Source organism: Serinus canaria, chromosome 26 (assembly GCF_022539315.1).
Source record: "Serinus canaria isolate serCan28SL12 chromosome 26, serCan2020, whole genome shotgun sequence".
Lineage (NCBI taxonomy): Eukaryota > Metazoa > Chordata > Aves > Passeriformes > Fringillidae > Serinus > Serinus canaria.
In genome coordinates this window covers 3457829-3479529 of record NC_066339.1, presented here as the reverse complement: position 1 = coordinate 3479529, position 21701 = coordinate 3457829, and the positions used below count along the sequence as shown (strand labels likewise).

At 43.5% G+C, this 21701-nt stretch overlaps 1 protein-coding gene across 1 annotated transcript; it reads right to left on the bottom strand.

Annotated features, from left to right (window-relative positions):
* Window positions 1–4667: 4667 nt before the first annotated feature.
* On the bottom strand, window positions 4668–21697 carry NUCKS1 (nuclear casein kinase and cyclin dependent kinase substrate 1). The gene is made up of 10 exons (XM_050984955.1): window positions 21690–21697; window positions 18460–18545; window positions 15705–15810; window positions 14316–14371; window positions 13872–14024; window positions 13492–13644; window positions 12541–12690; window positions 9926–11964; window positions 9230–9844; window positions 4668–9158 (listed from the first exon to the last, which is right to left on the bottom strand). The coding sequence occupies exons 1-8, from the start codon at window positions 21695–21697 to the stop codon at window positions 11765–11767; spliced, it is 912 nt and encodes a 303-aa protein (XP_050840912.1). The 3' UTR covers window positions 4668–9158; window positions 9230–9844; window positions 9926–11764.
* Between the last annotated feature and the right edge of the window lie 4 nt (window positions 21698–21701).

Sequence of the window (21701 nt, the reverse complement as noted above, 5' to 3'; positions counted from 1 at the left end):
GTGGCACAGGGAGTGACAGCTCAGGGACACTGCAGCAGTGCCAGGAGCTGGGCAGGGAGGGCACAGAAACCTCGATCCCCTCAAAAATGAGAAATGAATATTTATTTGTTCATGCCAGTAGGGAAGGCTGAAATCTCTTACTGAGGGTGTGCTGTGGGTCAGGAATTGTTAGGTGGGAAAATCAGGATTATTTAGGGAAAATCAGGATTATTTAGGTGGGAAAATCAGGATTATTTATGTGGGAAAATCAGGATTATTTATGTGGGAAAATCAGGATTATTTATGTGGGAAAATCAGAATTATTTATGTGGGAAAATCAGGATTATTTAGGTTGTAAAATTAGGATTATTTAGGGAAAATCAGAATTATTTAGGTGGGAATATTAGGATTATTTCAGTGGGAAAATCAGGATTATTTAGGTGGGAAAATCAGAATTATTTATGTGGGAAAATCAGGATTATTTAGGTGGGAAAATCAGGATTATTTAGGTGGGAAAATCAGGATTATTATTATATCTATAATTATTTATCATTTATTTATCAGGGCAGGAAGTGCAGAGCCAACGGCTGCCCCAGCTGCTGGTGCCTGATGAGATCCCACAGAGAGATCAGAGATCAGAGAGAGATCCCTGCTCTGGACATCCCAGACCTTCATCACCACCCTCCTCATCCTCCAGACCTTCATCACCTCCTTCCTCATCCTCCAGAGCTTCATCACCTCCCTCCTCATCCTCCAGGGCTTCATCACCTCCTTCCTCATCCTCCAGGGCTTCATCACCTCCCTCCTCATCCTCCAGGGCTTCATCACCTCCCTCCTCATCCTCCAGGGCTTCAACACCTCCCTCCTCATTCTCCAGGGCTTCATCACCTCCCTCCTCATCCTCCAGGGCTTCAACACCTCCCTCCTCATCCTCCAGACCTCATCACCTCCTTCCTCATCCTCCAGAGCTTCATCACCTCCCTCCTCATCCTCCAGGGCTTCATCACCTCCCTCCTCATCCTCCAGAGCTTCATCACCTCCCTCCTCATCCTCCAGAGCTTCATCACCTCCCTCCTCATCCTCCAGACCTTCATCATCTCCTTCCTCATCCTCCAGAGCTTCATCACCTCCCTCCTCATCCTCCAGAGCTTCATCACCTCCTTCCTCATCCTCATTCATTAATTTCTTATCCACCAGGAGCCTCAAGACTTCACCAGCTCCAGCGACAGCGACCCCTCTGCCCCTGCCTGTCCCCAGAGCCACCTCCCTGCCTGTCCCCGGTCCCCAGAGCCAGCTCCTCACCTGGGGAGGTGTCCCCAGAGCTGTGGCTGTCCCAGGGGTTGGAAAGGTGTCCCCAGAGCTCTCAGAGGTGTCCCCAGAGCTGTGGCTGTCACCTGTCCCAGCACAGCCTCACATGCTCTGCTCCCCATCAGGGGCACACAGTTCTGAGGTGTCCCCAAAGCTGTGACTGACCCAGGGTCCTGAGAGGTGTCCCCAGAACTCTGAGGGGTGTCCCCAAAGCTGTCAGAGGTGTCCCCAGAGCCGACAGAGCTGTCCCCAAAACTGTGAGAGCTGTCCCCAGAACTCTCAGAGGTGTCCCCAGAGCTGTCAGAGGTGTCCCCAGAGCTCTCAGAGGTGTCCCCAGAGCTGTCAGAGCTGTCCCCAGAGCTCTCAGAGGTGTCCCCAAAGCTGTCAGAGCTGTCCCCAAGCTCTCAGAGGTGTCCCCAGAGCTCTCAGAGGTGTCCCCGAGCCGTGGCTGTGCCCGGCAGGCAGGGGTGGCATTGCCACAAACAGGAACGGGCACCACAAAGAGCAGGAACCCAAAGAGCCCCGGGCAGGGGAGGCTCAGGAGGGGCCGAGTCAGCCCTGTCCCCTCCCCCCGGCTGTGTTTGTCACTGTCACCTCCGCTGTGACCCCGAGGGGAGGGGAGGGGAGGGGAAGGGGAAGGGAAGGGGAAGGGGAAGGGAGGGAAGGAAGGGAAGGAGGGAAGGGAAGGGAAGGGAAGGGAAGGGAAGGGAAGGGAAGGGAAGGGAAGGGAAGGGAAGGGAAGGGAAGGGAAGGGAAGGGAAGGGAAGGGAAGGGAAGGGAGGGGAAGGGAAGGGAAGGGAAGGGAAGGGAAGGGAAGGGAAGGGAAGGGAAGGAAGGGAAGGGAAGGGAAGGGAAGGGAAGGGAAGGGACGGGAAGGGAAGGGAAGGGAAGGAGCAGGGAAGGGAGCGAAGGAAGGGACGGGACGGGCCGGAAGGGAGACGGGACGGGAAGGGACGGGAAGGGACGGGAAGGGCCGGGCGGATCAGGGAAGGGAAGGGAAGGGAAGGGAAGGGAAGGGAAGGGAAGGGAGGCTGCAGCTCTGGGAATGTGCTGGAGCTGGAAACCTGCAGGGACAGGAGAGGTGACACTGGGAATTGGTGCTGGAGCTGCTGTCTGCCCCTGGCAGAGCTGGGAAGAAGAGATCATTCCAATCAATCATCACTCGGATATTCCAATAATCATAATTGAGATATTCCAATCAATCATCATTCACACATTCCAATCAATCATAATTTGGATATTCCAATCAATCATCATTCAGATAATTCAAATAAATCATAATTCGGATAATTCCAGTAAATCATCATCCAGATATTCCAATAATTCATCATTCAGATATTTCAATAATTCATAATTCAGGTTATTCCAAGAAATTATGATTCAGGTAATTCCAATCAATCATCATTCAGATATTCCAAGAAATCTTCATTCAGATAATTCCAGTGCCATTTTTGGGTGGAATTCCAGAGATTTTCGCCCCATTCCAGAAGTTTTCATCCCATTCCAGGGATTTTTTTATCCCGTTCCAGAAATTTTCATTCCATTCCAGAGGTTTTTATCCCATTCCACACATTTTTCACCCCATTCCAGAAATTCTTTTTTCTCCCATTCCAGGGGTTTTATCCCATTCCAGAGACTTTTTTTAGCCCATTCCAGATGTTTTAATCCCATTCCAGATGTTTTACTCCCATTCCAGATGTTTTAATCCCATTCCAGAGGTTTTTTAAAAATCCCATTCCAGATGTTTTAATCCCATTCCAGATATTTTTATCCCATTCCAGATGTTTTAATCCCATTCCAGAGGTTCCCGCTCGCCCTGCCAGCGCCCCCTGCTGGCGCAGACCGGGAACGGCCGCGCATTAAAATGAGCCAAAATCGGGAAAATCCAAAAATCGGGAAAATCCAAAATCGGGGAAACCCGAACTGGGGAAAACCCGAACTGGGGAAGATCCGAAAGAACCGGGAAGATGCGAAATCCGCCCCGGGAGCGGCAGGAACGGCGCTGGAATCTCCCGGAGCTCCGGGGCCAGCCCAGCCCATCCCGCGGTTGCCATGGCAACAGCAAAGGATGATTTATCCCAAATTCCCGGGGAAATTTTCCAGTGGAAGTTTCCCAACTGCAGGGACGGAGCAGGGGACGCTCCTGGAGGGGAAGGTGACACCCCAAGGGCTCTGTCCCCACTCTCAGCTCTCCCTAAATTGGTTTTGGAATTTAAAATATTCCAGGAAGAGCCTGGGAAAGCAGGGATTGTTTAATTCTCCTCTTTTAGTTAATTAATTCCTTAATTTTGGATTATTTCATTCTCCCCTTTTATTTAATTAATTATTAAATTCTGGATTATTTCATCCTCTCCTTTTATTTATTAAGGATTTTTTCATTCTCCCCTTTTATTTAATTAATTATTAAATTCTGGATTATTTCATTCTCCCCTTTTATTTAATTAATTATTTATTATTAAATTCTGGATTATTTCATTCTCCTCTTTTATTTAATTAATTCTTTCATTCTGGATTATTTCATTCTCCCTTTATTTGATTAATTCTTTAATTCTGGATTCTTTCATTCTCCCCTTTTATTTAATTAATCATTTAATATTAAATTCTGGAATATTTCATTCTCCCCTTTTACTTAATTAATTATTTAATTCTGGATTCTTTCATTCTCCCCTTTTATTTAATTAATTCTGGATTATTTAATTCTCCTCTTTTATTTAATTAATTCTTTCATTCTGGATTATTCATTCTGCCCTTTTACTTAATTAATTCTTTCATTCTGGATTATTTCATTCTCCCCTTTTTACTTAATTAATTCTTTAATTATTAAATTCTGGATTATTTCATTCTCCCCTTTTATTTAATTAATTCTGGATTATTTAATTCTCCTCTTTTATTTAATTAATTCTTAAATTCTGGATTATTTAATTCTCCCCTTTTTAATTGATTATTCAATTATTAAATTCCAGATTATTGAATTCTTTTATTTAATTAATTATTTAATTCCGGATTATTTCATTCTCCCCTTTTACTTAATTAATTATGTAATTCTTTTATTCTGGATTATTTAATTCTCCCTTTTATGTAATTAATTCTTTCATTCTGGATTATTTAATTCTCCCCTTTTACCTAATTAATCATTTAATTATTAAAATCTGGATTATTTAATTCTCCCTTTTATGTAATTCATTCTTTCATTCTGGATTATTTATTGTCTCCATTTCAGTTCTCCAAAGTCCCCCCTGGCCCACAGCAGCTTCCCCTCCTCAGGGAATTCCAAGGATTTCACCCCAAAATTCCCAGAAATCCTGGAAAATGAACAATTTTCCCTCTGCCAGGATGAATCCCCCCCTGGAGCAGCACAAAAACCACACCAGCCGTGCCCATGGGTTATAAAAGCCCTTTTATAAAGCCATTTTTAAACAAAACCAAAAAGTTTACAAAAGAAAAGAAAAGATACAGAAGAATGAGTTGCTGAATATATTCCAAAAAGGAGAGAAAGAAAGGAGGGGACACAATTCCAACATGCTGAAGGAGAAAGGGCTGGGATTTACCCTCGTGGTTCTGGTTTAATACAAAATACAAGCGAAGGAAACACCGACTTCAAACAGAGCTCAGGAGCAGGTTTGCAGTCCCACGAACCCTTTTTTCAATCAAAGCAAAGCATTGGCTTGGTTATTTTAGTTTTATTTTTATTATTTTTATTTTTTTTTGTGTGTTTTTTTTTTTTTCTTTCTTTGCAGGTACATACAGAGACTGGGAATCTGGGAAATGAATCAGCACAAAAAAAAAAGACCATCACACGATTTTCTACCCATGAAATGTTTGCAGCTAGAAATTCACCAACGTGGCCAACAGTCCTGTTCACTTCAACCCCTTTTTTTAAAATAATAATAAAAACCCAAATAAAAGGTGGTTTGGTTTAGTTTGGAGTTTGAAATAAAGCAAGAATGTTCCATCCAGGTTGAGCTCCTGGTACCAGGCTGGATCCCAGAGCTCCCAACCCCGCTGGCTGTTTGCAGCTGCCCCTTTGTTCCTGCTTGGAAAATTAACCAAAAATTAACAATAAAAATTCAAAAAAAGGACAGGGAGAGGAACTGCAAAGAGCCTGATTTTTATTATTTTTTTTTTTTAATCATTTTTTTTTTCTTCTAAAAGCTGACCAGGGGATTGCAGATACTCAAGACAAAATATTCCTTGCACACCAGAAAATGCTGCCAGTCTCCTCCTCCACCTTCACAGGGTTTGCTGTGACACCGTGGCAAACAACAACAACAACAAAAATTAGCTCTTATTTACAATTCTTTTTCTTTTTGTAACAATTGCTTCTGCAGGAAAAGGGGATTAAACAAAAAAAAAAAAAAGAAAAAAAGAAAATAAAAGCTCCCAACTGCTGAGAACACAAAGGGGATGGGATGGGATAATGGGATGGGATGGGATGGGATGGGATGGGATGGGATTACTGGGATGGGATGGGATGGGATAATGGGATGGGATAACTGGGATGGGATGGGATGGGATAATGGGATGGCAGCCGCTCCTGCTCGCACTCACACACCGAAGGTTTGGGGGTTGTTTTTTTGTTTTTACACACATTGAAGTCTGGCTTAAGCTGCTTTTAGGATCTGCACCCTCCCTCCTCCCTCCCCCCATCCCAAAATATATATATAAAAAACCCTGGCCCCTCTGTACAGAGCGTTTGCAGTCACACGGAGCATGCTGGGCCAGCACCCCGGCAGGGCTGGGCTGGGCTGGGCCCCAAAATCCAACAGTTCCACCCCAAACCATCCAAACCCAACAGTTCCACCCCAAACCCATCCAGCTCCTCAGGTGGGAAGGCTGGGATGTGATTCCCAGCTAGGCTGGGCTCGGGGCTGGCTCTCCCTGCTCTGCTGGGCTCCAAAAAGCCCAAAATTCCTCCTTGGACAGGTTGTCAGCGCTGCTTCTGCTCCAGCAGCACCCCCAAAAGTGCAGGGGATCCCCCCAGATCTGCTCAGGTCAGATAAACACAGAATTGGTCATTTCTGGGTGACAGAGGTGACACCAACCCCTCCTAAAGTCACACAGCCAAGGACTCTGCAGTCCCTCCCCTCTGAGAGATGAAAGAATTCCCCACAATGTCAGCGCTGCTTCTGTTCCAGCAGCACCCCAAAAGTGCAGGGGAACCCCCAGCTCTGTTTGGGGTCAGACCAACACAGAATTGGTCATTTCAAGGTGACAGAGGTGACACCAACCCCTCCCCAGGTTACACAGCCAAGGACTCTGCAGTCCCTCCCCTCTGAGATGAAAGAATTCCCCACAATGTCAGCGCTGCTTCTGCTCCAGCAGCACCCCAAAAGTGCAGGGGGGGCTCCCCAGCTCTGCTCAGGTCAGACAAACACAGAATTGATCATTTCTGGGTGACAGAGGTGACAGAGGTGACACCAACCCCTCCCAAAGCCTCACAGCCAACTGCTCCCACTCCTCCCCTCTGAGAGATGAAAGAATTCTCCAAACCATCAGCACTGCTTCTGTTCCAGCAGCACCCCCAAAAGTTTAGGGGACCCCCCAGCTCTGCTCAAACACAGAATTGGTAATTTCAGGGTGACAGAGGTGACACCAAGCCCTGCCCCAGGTCACACAGCCAAGGACTCTGCAGTCCCTCCCAACTGCTCCAACTCCTTCCTTCCAGGAGATGAAAGAATTCTCCAAACCATCAGCGCTGCTTCTGTTCCAGCAGCACCCCAAAAGTGCAGGGGGGCTCCCCAGCTCTGCTCAAACACAGAATTGATCATTTCTGGGTGACAGAGGTGACAGAGGTGACACCAACCCCTCCCCAAGCTCACACAGCCAAAGACTCTGCCAGTCCCTCATAAACTGCTCCCACTCCTCCCCTCTGAGATGAAAGAATTCTCCAGCAAATTCCCAAATTCCCGGGTCCCTTTGGAGCTTTTAGGATCTGTTAGAAGAATCAACACTTCCCAAACAGAAGGACAGGAAAGCAAAGCACCAGCTTGGGGTTTTTGTTTGGTTTTTTTTTGTTATTTTTTTCTTACAGCTCCAGAAGTTTCCAGCATGGGACAGATTCCTTCCCTCCCTCACCTCAGGGCTCTTGGACCTTTGGGGGCATCACTGGAGGGAATATTTTTTAAAAAAAGGGAGAAAAAAAGGAAAAAAACCTCTCAGGAATTTCAGATTTTTGCACTGTGCCTCTCTCCCCCCTCTCTCTGCCTGGAAAAATTTCAAATTGATTAAAGCTCCTCAGCTGCCCCATTTTTAATCCTTTCCTGACCCCCTGAACTCAGCTCATTGTTCCCCCAAACCATCCCCAGCATAAATTCAGATTTTCCCTGATTTTGACCCATTCAGAGCTGGAGCTGCTGAGAGGATTCAGGGCCAGGATGGGAACTCTGGAATTTTAAAATCAGGACCAAGCAGGACTGAGGGAATTTGGGAATAAATCCATTTTACAGCTGTGGGACACAGAAACTTTTCAGAGGCTCCTCCTGTGAGTGAAACTTTCTGCTCCATAAAAATCTCTTGGTGCTCCTAAAAAAAATCATTTTTTCCCCAATTTTACTTCCAGAATGTTTAATACAAATTAATTCCAATTAAATTGTTGATTTAAAAGGTGAAGGCTGCTGTAAAATGATGTTAAAATAAAAATATTGAAAATAATAGAAATATTCCCCTGGCTCATTGCTCCTGTCTGTGAAAATGAGAAATTGGTGTTTTCCTACCAGAAACCATCAGGGCTCAGAGTTTGTACCAAAACAGGTTTGGAAATTTGAAAATCCTGAAAATCTGGACATTTTGGGGGTTGTGAGACAGAACAAAGCATCAGGGAGCCTCCAAGCCAGCAGAAAGGGAGAGGGAGAAAGCAGAAAGTTCTGTGAAAAAAAGGAGAAAACAACCCAAAACCTGAACTGAAATAAACCAAAAAGGATTTTCAGGAAGAAAAAAATAAATGAAACAACCAAAAATAAATTTGAGAGTCTCAGAATAAACTTCAGAGAGCATCAGGTGAGAACCAGAGCCCTGAACTGCCCCTGCACACCTGAATTTACAGAAACCCCAAATATTTGAAATATTTTGGGGAACAGCTCTGGGAACCAGAGATTTATTGGTGCAAATGTTTGCTCTGAATGGGTTTTATTTTCCAAAAGTGGCCAGAATTTCCCAGAATTACCCCAAAAAGTGGAGGGAATTTCTGCTCTCCCAGCAGGTGGGAGGAGCTGGGGGAGAGGAGAGGGAATTACATTTTCTTTTTTCTAAGTGAGATTTCCCTGCAGCCTGATGCTGTTCTGGAAGAAAAAAATAAAAATAAAAATTAAAAATAAAAATAAAAATAATAAAAATAAATTCAAACCATTGTAAAAAACTAAAAATAGATTTCCAATGAAACAACATCATCTTTATTGTAACTGCAACAGTAATTCCAGGAGAGTCAAGAATGTCAGAGAAATTCAATTTTTAGAAGGTGAAGGAATTTGCCAGCCTCAATAAAAACCAGGGAATCCCACAGGACAATGCTGGAATATTCCATCCCCCACCTGAGCTGGACTCAGGCTCCTTCCTGATTGTTTTTAGAGCTTCATCTGGAGGGAATCTCCAAAATCCTGATGGGTTTTAGAGCTTCACCTCGAGGGAATCTCCAAAATCCTGATGGGTTTTAGAGCTTCACCTGGAGGGAATCTCCAAAATCCTGATGGTTTTTAGAGCTTCACCTGGAGGGAATCTCCAAAATCCTGATGGGTTTTAGAGCTTCACCTGGAGGGAATCTCCAAAATCCTGATGGTTTTAGAGCTTCACCTGGAGGGAATCTCCAAAATCCTGATGGGTTTTAGAGCTTCACCTCGAGGGAATCTCCAAAATCCTGATGGGTTTTAGAGCTTCACCTAAATCCTGATGGGTTTTAGAGCTTCACCTCGAGGGAATCTCCAAAATCCTGATGGTTTTAGAGCTTCACCTGGAGGGAATCTCCAAAATCCTGATGGGTTTTAGAGCTTCACCTGGAGGGAATCTCCAAAATCCTGATGGTTTTTAGAGCTTCACTTTGAGGGAATCTCCAAAATCCTGATGGTTTTAGAGCTTCACCTGGAGGGAATCTCCAAAATCCTGATTGTTTTTAGAGCTTCACCTGGAGGGAATCTCCAAAATCCCAAAAGGATTCAGAAGCTGCTGCCAGCAGGAATCCCAAGTGATCCATGAGCTGCCCTGTGCCACCTCTGGCACACAGAAATGAAAAGGAAAACCCCAAGGAGGAGGCAAAGTTTGGCAGCTGGAAGAGGAGGGGAGCAACAGGAGAGCACAGGGGGGTTTGGGGAAAAATCCAACTAAAAAAGGACTAAAAAAGGGCAGGTCCAGTTTGTAATGTTTGCAGCAGGAAAGGTGGCAGGAGCTGCCTGAGGGGTGAGAGGTTTGGGAGGGAGTCAGAAGTTTAAGGGAAGGATTTGGCTGCGGGATAAAAGCTGAGATGGCAGCAGCAGGTCCTGCTGGGCTGGGGAGGGCCACACCTGCAACCAGGGAGCTGATCCTACAGAGCCCACAGATCCTACAGGAACAGGGAGCTGATCCTACAGAGCTCACAGATCCTACAGGAACAGGGAGCTGATCCTACAGAGCCCACAGATCCTATAGGAACTGATGAGCTGATCCCACAGACCCCACAGATCCTATAGGAACTGGGGAGCTGATCCTACAGAGCCCACAGATCCTACAGGAAGAGGGAGCTGATCCCACAGAGCCCACAGATCCTACAGGAACAGGGAGCTGATCCCACAGAGCCCACAGGAACTGGGGAGCTGATCCTACAGAGCCCACAGATCCTATAGGAACTGGGGAGCTGATCCTACAGGAACTGGGGAGCTGATCCCACAGAGCCCACAAGCAGAAGGGAAGCAGAGCCCACAGACCCCACCAGAAGGGTGAGGAGCTGATCCCATAGATCCCACAGGATGAGAAGCTGACCCCACAGGAGAGATGAGGAGCTGATCCTACAGGTCTAAGGGGAGCAGACCCCACAGATGCTGCAGGGAGGGTGAGGAGCTGATCCCATAGATCCCACAGGATGAGAAGCTGGATCCTACAGGCAGAAGGGGAGCTGACCCCATAGGTCTAAGGGGAGCTGATCCTACAGGCAGAAGGGGAGCTGACCCCACAGACCCCACAGAAAGGGTGGGGAGCTGATCCCACAGGAGGAGGAATTGATCCTACAGGCAGGATGAGGAGCTGACCCCACAGATGAGGAGCTGATCCTACAGGCAGAAGGGGAGCTGACCCCACAGGATGAGGAGCTGATCCTACAGGCAGAAGGAGGAGCTGACCCCACAGACCCCCCAGGTGTAAGGGGAGCTGACCCCACAGGATGAGGAGCTGACCCCACAGACCCCCCAGGTGTAAGGGGAGCTGACCCCACAGACCCCTGGGCTGCCCAGTGCCCGCTGTGCCCCCGTGCCAGGCACCCCTGGGGCTTTGCTGAGGGCACCAGGAGGGCAGGGAAGGGAAGGGAAGGGAACACTCAGGGCACCTGCAGGGAGCAGACCCTCTGCCCACACCCACAACAGCACAGCCCTCACCCCAAAAGCTGAAGAATTTTGTTTTACATTATCTGGTCATTGGTTTGGTTTGGTTTTTTTTTTTTCTTCCTTGGAAAAATCTAAATAAAACCATTTCCCACCATAGCCAATGGAGAGCAGTTTTAAAAATGATTTTGTAATTTCTCTTCCCTGTTCTGCCCCTCTACAGAAGGAATAAAAGAAGGGTGAAGGTTGAATATCTGAATTTCTCTGCAATGGGCTGCAATTTGCCTACAGCAGAAAGTTTTCTGACCAAAAGATCTCCCACCCTGACTGGAGGATCTGTTCTAAACCAAAGACTCTGGAGCATCTCTGAGTTTCTTGATTGCTTTCCATGAAAAACGTGCCTGAATCCAAGAACCACAGGATTCCTCCCTGTGCTCCATCCTCCTCCACTGGCATTAGCCCAGCTGCATTTCTGCTGAGAGTGAACTCCTCTCAAAGCCTGTTAGAGCAGAGCTTCATTATTATTTTTTTTTCCATATATTCCAAATATAATAGTTTTAAACAGCTCTTACCAGCACTGGGGAAACAAAAAAAAAAAAAATCTATTCTACTGAAGGATTGGTTTCCACAGATCAGTCTCAAACCTTATTGCTTCACAACTGCAGTGTCCCTTGAAAACAAATCAAATATTGGATGCTCTGGGGATGGGTCTCAAATGGCTCCTCAGGTTTGGCAGGGGAGGGAGAACAGAGAACATCTTCCAAACCTGCCTGTGGAAGGGTTTCCTCTGATTTCAACAAGAATGACACTGGAGTCACCAGCTGAAAGGAAAGACAGCATTCAAAGCCCATGAGTCAAGCCACAGCCAAAACCGTGTTCTACCCCTAAGGATTTTTTCCTTTTTCCTTTTTTTTTTTTTTCCTCCTCTTTTTTTTTTTTTTTTTTTTTTAAACAAAGATTTTTTTTCCTCAACTGCCATTTTAATCTTCACCAGAGGGTGCTTCATCTTCAGATCCCTCATCCCCTGACTTTTCTGGTGGAGGGCTGGCTGATTTTTTCTTTTCTGGGGGACTTTCAGGCTCTTCATCCTCTTCTTTGGGGGATGGGGTTTTTTCTTTTGTTGCCTTGGAAGCTGTGGGGCGACCTGCCTTCCCTTTGCCTTTCACTGGGCTGGGGGTCACTGGAAAAAGAAAAACCTTGTAAAACTCAGCAGCAAAAAGGCAGAAAAACTCCCAGAAAATGGGATTTCAAAATCATCCAGCAGCAGTCTGAGCACAGGCACGGTGGTTTTAGCACTCCCAATGAGCAGAGCAATCTAATGAGGTTTTAAAGGTGTTTAATTGCAGCTCCTGGCTAATTGCTGGATGGGACATCATAAATGGACACAGTTCTTGTCCCAGCAGAGCACTCAGTGCTGTCAGCATCTGAAATTTCCTGCAGAAATCCATCCAGTTTTCCTCTGCTTCACATTTCCCCACCCTGACAACATCACAAAGTCTCCAACAAAGCCACAATTTTTAATTACTTGGCTGTGAGACACCAAGGCAGAATGCAGCCCCTCAGCAGGGAAGGTTTCCATGAGTTTTTACCATCAGGACACCAAATCAAGGCCTGGAGGAGGAATCAAAGCCAGCTCATCACTCCCCACTGCTGCTTTCAATCATGGCATTTTGGCCCTTCCAACATTTCTGTGGGACCCCAGGATTTCAAACAAATCTGGGTTTTAAACTGAGCCCCTTCCCTTGCTCAGACTCACCTGTGGCCTTTAGCCTGGGCTTGGGCATTTTCTTTTCTTTCCTCTCTGGCTTGGATTTCTTGGAGACCTTCTTGTTTTTCTTTTTTGAACTGCCATAGTCACTGTCATCATCATCTTCCATGAGGAAGTCTTCATCACTTCCTGAATCTGCTGGAAGCATAAGGAAATTTCAGGTTTTTTGGGGAGGAAAAAAACCAAAAAGGAAGGAAAAGATTCAGCTGAGATGTGCCAGTGAAATTGTGGATTCAGACTCTGAGACCTTGTGGGTTTCCATTTTAAAATCTGAGTGGGTTTTTACATCAGCAATGCCACAGAGACAGCAAAAAGCAGAAAAAAAAGCATTGAGAAGTTGACAATTATCTCTCAGGGCTGCTTACAAAGAAATGGATCTCTGGAAAACACACACTCACATCCCTGGGACAAAAACCAGCTTCATCTGCAAGGAAAAGGCACCGAGATGAAATTTCTCGTGTCACAGATTGACTGAGTGAACTCTTCAGTTATTTAAGGATTTCCTGCTTAAAAACTTTGGGCTGCAGAAGTTCCACAGCAGTTTTGAAGCAGAAGTTCCACAGCAGTTTTGAAGCTCTGGTTTTTCTCCCACTGACCAGGACCAAGCCTGCAGGAACCACAAGTGCTGCAAATTCATCCCAGGTTCCAACTCAAGCTACACAAAGTTGCCAAAGTTGCCATTTCTGTAATTTAAGTCCTTGATGATTTAAATCTCAGTCTGGATAAAAACTGCAGGGAAGGAAGGGATCAATAGATCCCTTGGGAAGGGGATTTGTCCCCCAAATTTTGTGGGACACACACACAAAGCTTTGCTGAAAATTGGAGCACCAACTCCAACGTGCACAGGGAAAATGAGCAGCACAATTTCCATCCTCAGTGTCCCAGCAAAAACAATCTGTGTCTCCTGTGCTGTCCCTTTTCCCAATCCCCTTTACTCACTCTCCTGGAACTGTGCCTCATCATCCTCCTGCTCCTCCTCCTCACTGCCCACATCATCCATGAGCATCTCCCTCTGTTTGGAGGCTGCTTTGGAGGCCGCCTGCCGCTGCTGACGGACGTTTTTGTGATCTTCCTTCTCATCCTCGCTGTCCTCTGCAGAGAAAAGCCCCAAACTGTGCTGAGAACAGAGCACAGAGCTCCTGCCACCAGGCACCAAAATATTTTCCACCAGGCACCAAAATATTTTCATATATTCATGAGGGAGTTCAAACATTCTCTGAGTGACCGTGGGGACACTTCAACCTCATCAACGCCTTCCTCACCCACCCAAAGATCCTCTGCAAAAAACTCCTTTTTTTTTTATCTTTTTTATTTTTTACCTGCAGGCCTTTTCCTGGATTTGGAGGCTGCTCTCTTGTTCTTGTCTGGTTTAGCTTTCTTTCCTTTTTTGCTTTTTTGGGAGCTCTCGTAGTCGCTGTCGGCTTTGCCGTCGTCGGCTCCTACGTCATCGTCCTCGCTGCCAAAATCTTCATCTGCAAGGAAAAGGCACCAAGGGGAAGGTTCTGGGATCATTCTGGATGAAAGCTGCAGGGAAGGGATCAGATCCACTTCTGGAGACAAATTGTACAGGACCATCACATTACACACACACAAAAAACCATTATCCCAAAACCAGGATGGGAAATAACAGCAGCAGAGGCGACAAGTGACATCAAATAAATCAGATTAATTTAATTTCTGTCTCAAACTCTACTCCTGCAGCTCTCACAGGTGTGAACAGACATGATTTAAAGATCCACAATCAGCACAATGCTGTCAGTTACCTGCTGAGTGTGAATCATCTTTCTTGGTCTTCACATCTTTGTCTTCTGAGTCCTCACTGCAATGACAGAAGGACAAAGTCTGAGTGCTTGTGGCAGTTGGATTTCAGTCACCCCCGTGTGGAAAACAACTTCTAGAGAGCAAACTGATGTCCAGGCTGAGAATTTTCACTTCTCCTGGACTTACCTCAGCATTACTCAGCTGTCTGTGGAGTTAGAAGGGTTGGGAAGATAAATTTCAAACTGTGAATCCCAGAAAAAGAAACTTAAATCAGAAATAATGAGATTGAGGTGAACCTGCACTTCACTCTCAAACCAAGCCACAGCACACATGGCTGCCAGTTTAGTCACAATTCTGATGGTTTATTTGCAGTCTAGAAATGAAATAAATAAATTATATGATAATTATAAATAATATATCATAAATTAAATAAAATACAATAAATTATTAATATCATAAGTATGATAATAAATTATATGATATCATATTATTTATGATAATTCCAACAGGAATATGATAATTCCTATTATCTATATATGTCTATCTACACTATCTATATTTCTACTAATATTATTATAAGTTCTACTATCATAAAAGAATAAATAGATAATTTTAATTGTGTTGCATTTTGGGCACATTGCTCACTGAGAGCAAGCCAAAGGCAGCATTTTCCATCAGCTCAGACCTGACCAGGGTTCTGTTGTCTTTATGGCATTGTTTAAATTCCATTCTGTGCATCTTGCTCTGAACTGGGACAAGTCTGACCCAAGCTTTCTGAAATGACTGGATCATTTCATTCATTTGGAAAATAAAAAACATCTTGGGGTGACAGAACAAGAACCAGCTGGGAGAACCTCAAGGACCTTCAGAACCAGCAGCCCTGAAGCTGAAATCTGTCATAAAAACAAAATAAAATATTTCAAAAATCTCGTGGCAATCATTGGGGCGCTGCCAAATGGAAATTCTGCAGGATTCCCCTTTTCAGCAGGGCAGCCCTGAGGCTGCTGGGGCAACTCAGCTCCCAAAGCCAGCTCTGGGCTTAGGGATTATCCAAAATGAGGGACAAAGAGCCCACAGAGCCTCCAGGGGTCCCCTGCCCTCAGTGCCACCCACCCCTGAACCCACAGGGGTGCCCTGAGAGGCTGCAGGAGCTGCCCCTTGCCCTGACCCAGCTGAGGATGCAGCACCTGCCAACCCTGGTGCCCAAATCCCATTCCCAGCCTGCTCTGGAGCGGGGCTGATCCATCTAGAATCCAGTTCAAGTTGCCCTCCTGAGCATCCCAATGTTTATGGATTACCCAAAATGAGGAACAAAGAGCCAATTCCTCTCAGGAGATGCTGCTCCCAACCCAGGACAAGCCCTGAGAAATGTTCTGCTGGTTTTTTTTTACCTGTCCTCCTGAGAATTCTTCCCAGATCTCCTCTTGTTTTTGGCCTCTCGGGGAGATGAGCGGATTTTCTTGGATGGGGGTCCTGAATCTCTTCCATAATCATCATCTGGGCAGGACAGACAGACAGACAGACAGCACAAAATGAGTTTGGGTCAAACTGCTCTCATCAGCTCCAACTGAGCACTTCATGAACATCAAAAGGAAAAATATCAGAAAGGAAAAATATCAGAAAGGGAAAATATCAGAAAGGGAAAATATCAGAAAGGGAAAATATCAGAAAGGGAAAATATCAGAAAGGAAGAATATCAGAAAGGGGGAAAATATCAGAAAGGAAAAATATATAGAAAGGAAAAATATCAGAAAGGGAAAATATCAGAAAGGGAAAATATCAGAAGGGAAAATATCAGAAAGGAAGAATATCAGAAAGGAAGAATATCAGAAAGGAAGAATATCAGAAAGGAAGAATATCAGAAAGGGAAAATATCAGAAAGGAAGAATATCAGAAAGGAAGAATATCAGAAAGGAAGAATATCAGAAAGGAAAATATCAGAAAGGAAGAATATCAGAAAGGGAAAATATCAGAAAGGAAGAATATCAGAAAGCTTCAGCTGAACTCTGGTGGAGTCCCTGATTTGAGCTTTGCTGCAGCCCCAGCACCATGGGAATGTCCTGCACAGCCAGGGCTCCCAAACAGAGCTCACCAGAGCACAGGATTCATTTTGCTTTCAGTTATTTTATAAATTTATCACCCACCCGAGTTTCTGGAGTCACCAGCACACAGCACTCCCACCATGGAACAGGAGCTCCCAGCACAACTCCTCCCAGCCCCTCATCAATAAAACCACTGCAATTTTGCATTTCTGTCTCATTGGAATCACCAGTGCAACCTCAGCACTGAGTTTATCATCCAAGAACTCCAAACATTCCTGAAATTTTCTGTTCATTCACACAGAATAGAGTTTTTTCAGAGATGGATCCAGAATTTTAACTCAGAGATTACACTTTTTCCAAAGGTGATCCAGCAATATTTTGGTAATTCTCAGATTGTATGATTTCAGAAATGTGACCCAGAAATGTTAATTTACACAGATTGTATTATTTTACAAATGGGATCCAGAATTTTAACTCAGAGATTCATTTTTTTTCCAGATGTGATTCAGCACTATTTTATTAATTCACACTGATGATATTTATTTTAGAAATGGGATCCAGAAATGTTCATTCACACAGATTATTTCACAAATGGGACCCAGAATTTTAATTCAGATATTCAATTTTTTCCAGATGTGATCCAGCAATATTTTATTAATTCACACAGATGATATTTTTTTTAGAAATGGGATCCAGCAATGTTAATTCACACAGATTATTTCACAAATGGGATCTAGAAATTCACAGAGATTAGATTTTTACCAAATGTGATCCAGCAATATTTCGTCAATTCACACAATTATTTCACAAATGGGATCCAGTATTTTAATTCAGATATTCAATTTTTTCCAAATATGATCCAGCAATATTTTGGGAATTCACACAGATTATATTATTTTACAAATGGGATCCAGAAATGTTCATTTACACAGATTCTATTATTTTCCAAATTTTCCAGAATTTTAACTCAGAGATTCCATTTTTTCCAAATGTGATCCAGCACTATTTTATAAATTCACACTGATGATTTTTTTTTTTTAGAAATGGAATCCAGAAATGTTAATTCAACAGATTCTATTATTTTCCAAATGGGACCCAGAACTTTAACTCAGAGATTCCATTTTTTCCAAATGTGATCCAGCAACATTTTATTAATTCACATACATTATTTTTTTTAGAAATGGGATCCAGAACTGTTAATTCACACAGATGATTTCACAAATGGGACCCAGAACTTTAACTCAGAGATTCCATTTTTCTCAGATGTGATCCAGAAACATTTTATTAATTCACATACATTATTTTTTTTAGAAATGGGATCCAGCAATGTTAATTCACACAGATTATTTCACAAATGGGATCCAGTATTTTAATTCAGATATTCAATTTTTTCCAGACGTGATCCAGCAATATTTTATTAATTCACACTGATGATTTTTTTCTAGAAATGGGATTCAGAACTGTTAATTCACACTGATGATTTCACAAATGCAACCCATAACTTTATTCAGAGATTCCATTTTCCCCAGATGTGATCCAGCACTATTTTATTAATTCACAGAGATGATATTTTTCTAGAAATGGGATCCAGAACTGTTCATTCACACTGATGATTTCACAAATGGGATCCAGTATTTTAACTCAGATATTCCATTTTCCCCAGCTGTGATCCAGCACTATTTTGCCAATTCCCACAAATGCCATGATATTTTTATTATATTTTTTTCAGCTGCAATCCCCCCCAAATGCCTGATAATGTGGGCCCAACTGGAGCCCTGAAATAAATGAAAACCATCTTTTGCTGTGGAAAGCAGTGGCATCCAGGAGCCTCTGGCCCAGCAGAGAGCACAGAGCAAGGAAGGCCCTGCTGCCAAGAGCCTCCAGGCACTGCAGCAACAAGAGCAGGAAATAAGAAGATTTCTATCACCATTGTTTGTGGAACACAAAACATTTGAGAATGATTAGATTTTTAAATGGTTATTAACAGTTCAGGCTGTGAAGAACAGAAACTCCTTGGAACTGGAGTTGAGGATGTGATTAGAAGCAGAACAATTAATATGCATGGTAATGAGAAGGAGATTAAGGGGAAAAAAAATTCATTTACCAGCATCATCTGATTCCTGAAACTGGGAGTAATCCACCACCTTCCTGTTCCTGTTAAAAACAGGAGAAGAAATTAGGAATTCATCCCTTCAGGGCTGCTAAAGAAATGTCCCATCCTTGATTCCAGGGCTGTGTTAGGAGCCCAAAATTATCCCAAAGAAATTCTGATAACTCAGCCACTCTAAAGGAACAAGAAATTTGATAAAGTATCAAATCCCAGCTTGTTTGTAGGGCTGTGTTTGGAGCCCAAAACCACCCCAAGGAAACTCTGATAACCCAGCCACTCTAAAAGGAGCCAGAAATTTGATAAAGTATCAAATCCCATCCTTGTTTCCAGGGCTGCATTTGGAGCCCAAAACCACCCCAGGGAAACTCTGGCAATCAGCCCCTCTAAAAGGAACAAGAAATTTGATAAAAGTATCAAATCCCAACTTGACTCCAGGGCTGCATTTGGAGCCCAAAACCACCCCAGGGAAACTCTGATAACTCAGGCACTCCAAAAAAACCAAGGAATGTCCCATCCTTGATTGCAGAGCTGTGTTTGGAGCCCAAAATTATCCCAAAGAAACTCTGATAACTCAGCCACTCTAAAATGAAGAAGGAATGTCCCATCCTTGTTTCCAGGGCTGCATTTGGAGCCCAAAACCATCCCAAGGAAACTTTGCTAACCCAGCCCCTCCTCTATAGCCAGCAGGGAGCACAAAGCACATCAGAGCACCAGGAGCATTTTCCTGAGGGGATTTTATAAAACCTGGACTGCAGCCTCAGAGTGTGAATGTTCTTTGTGATAAATACACAGAGTTACAAACCAAACTTCTGCTGTGTTTGGGATTGCTGCTGTCACTCCTTCTCCTCCAGTTTTATTTCCCCACATGATCCCTGGCTTTGGAGCATCTGAACTGCCCAGGGGGGTTTCCAGGAGCTCCCTGAGAGATTTACACTGACCTGGAACCAACAAAACCAAATCTGCTCCTTGGACTTACTGAGACCTCCAAAATGGAATTGTTGTTATTTTATCAGCACCTTGTCCATCACACCCAGCTGCTTTATTGATAAATATCAAACCCCAGCTGCTTTATTGATAAATATCAAACCCCAGCTGCTTTATTGATAAATATCAAACCCCAGCTGCTTTATTGATAAATATCAAACCCCAGCTGCTTTATTGATAAATATCAAATCCCAGCTGCTTTATTGACAGGGTACAAAAATCCCAACTCTTTTTATTAAGTATCAAATCCCAACTCTTTTATTGACAAGGTATAGAAATCCCAACTCTTTTTATTGATAGAAGTATCCAATCCCAACTCTTTTATTGATTAAGTATCAAATCTCAGCTGTTTTATTGACAAAAAATCAAATCCCAACTCCTTTACTGACAAGGTATAAAAATCCCAATTCTTTTTACTGACAGGATATCAAATCCCAAATCTTTATTGATAAAATATCAAATCCCAACTCTTTTACTGACATGGATAAAAATCCCAGCTATTTTATTGATACACTATCAAATCCCAACTCCTTTATTGACAAGGTATCAAATCCCAACTCTTTTTATTGATTAAGTATCAAACCCCAGCTGTTTTATTAATAAAATATCAAACCCCAACTCTTTTATTGACAAGGTATAAAAATCGCAACTCTTTTTGTTCATAAAGTATCAAATCCCAGCTGTTTTACTGACATGGTATAAAAATTCCAATTCTTTTTACTGATAAAATATCAAATCCCAACTCTTTTTATTGATAGAATATCAAATCCCAACCCTTTTTATTGATAGAATATCAAATCCCAACTCTTTTTATTGATAGAATATCAAATCCCATCTCATTTATTGATAAAATATCAAATCCCAACTCTTTTACTGACAAGGTATAAAAATCCCAACTCTTTTTGTTAGAATATCAAATCCCAACTCTTTTTATTGATAGAATATCAAATCCCAACTCTTTTTTTTGATAGAATATCAAATCCCAGCTCATTTATAGACAAAATATCAAATCCCAACTCATTTATTGACAAGAAAACTGCCCTACAAAACAGCACCCAAAGCAAACCAAAAATCCAATTAAATTTCAGCTGCTAATTGAGACTCCCAACACCTCCTGGAAGGCCTGACAGAGGCTGGGGGGGGCTGGAAAGATTCCCAAGTCCCTTTTTCCTGGGATTTTGACCCAAAATGGGATTGGGCAGCAATCCCCAGCTGAGCTCAGCTCTTCAGCTGCAAACTCCACCCAGCACAGGATCCTTCCTCCTCCTCATCCTCCTCCTCCTGCTCTCAGCACAATCCACACTGGGCTCCGTTCATTGTCAATTAATTCATGATCATTAATTAATGGCTGATAAACCCAGTCAGTTCAAAGCCAGCAGGGCTGATCCATCTAAATTTCAGTTTAAGTTTGCCCTCCTGAGCATCTCCAACTCGTGGCTCACAGAAGGATAAAGGAGCAAAATTGGTTTTATTTCAACCCAAACTTCTTAAATTAAAAAACAAAAAAATGAAACCAATCTCTTAAAAAACACCCCAAAAATACAAATGAAAGGAAGACAAGATTTGTGCAGGTAAATCAGATTTTATTTGCTCTCCTGTACAAGGACATTGAACTCGTGGCTCACAGAAGGATAAAGGAGCAAAATTGGTTTTATTTCAACCCAAACCTCTTAAAGAAATTAAAAAACCAAAAAATGAAACGAAATCCCTGAAAATAAATCCCAAAAATACCAAAAAGGCAAATGAAAGGAATGAGCTGCTCTCCTGTACAAGCATCTCCAACTCGTGGCTTACAGAAGGAGCAAAATTGGTTTTATTTCAACCCAAACTTCTTAAATTAAAAGACAAAAAAAAGAGCAAACCTGCAGGGCTGGCCTTGGGTTTAAAGCCACCAGCAGGTGACATCAGGGTCACTCTGGGTTCAAGCTGGACTCCAGAGCTGGGATTTGGGTCTGGGCTCACTCCCCACACCAGGTTCTGAAAGGGGCTCAGGGCTCCACACAGCTCTGAACTCCACAGAACAATGAAATCATTTCTGCAGCAATAATGAAACCAATTCATAATTAAAGCAGCTTTGTGCTCATTCTCTATTTGATTTTAACCAGAATTGGGATTTCAGTGCAGAACTGAGGCAGAGGGAGGGGACCCAAACCCCAGCACCCAGCTCAGACCCCTCCCTGCTATTCCGAATTTTCTTGTGCCTCCACCTTCTCTCTGCCTCTCAAAAATCAGATTTTTACTCCTCCATCTGG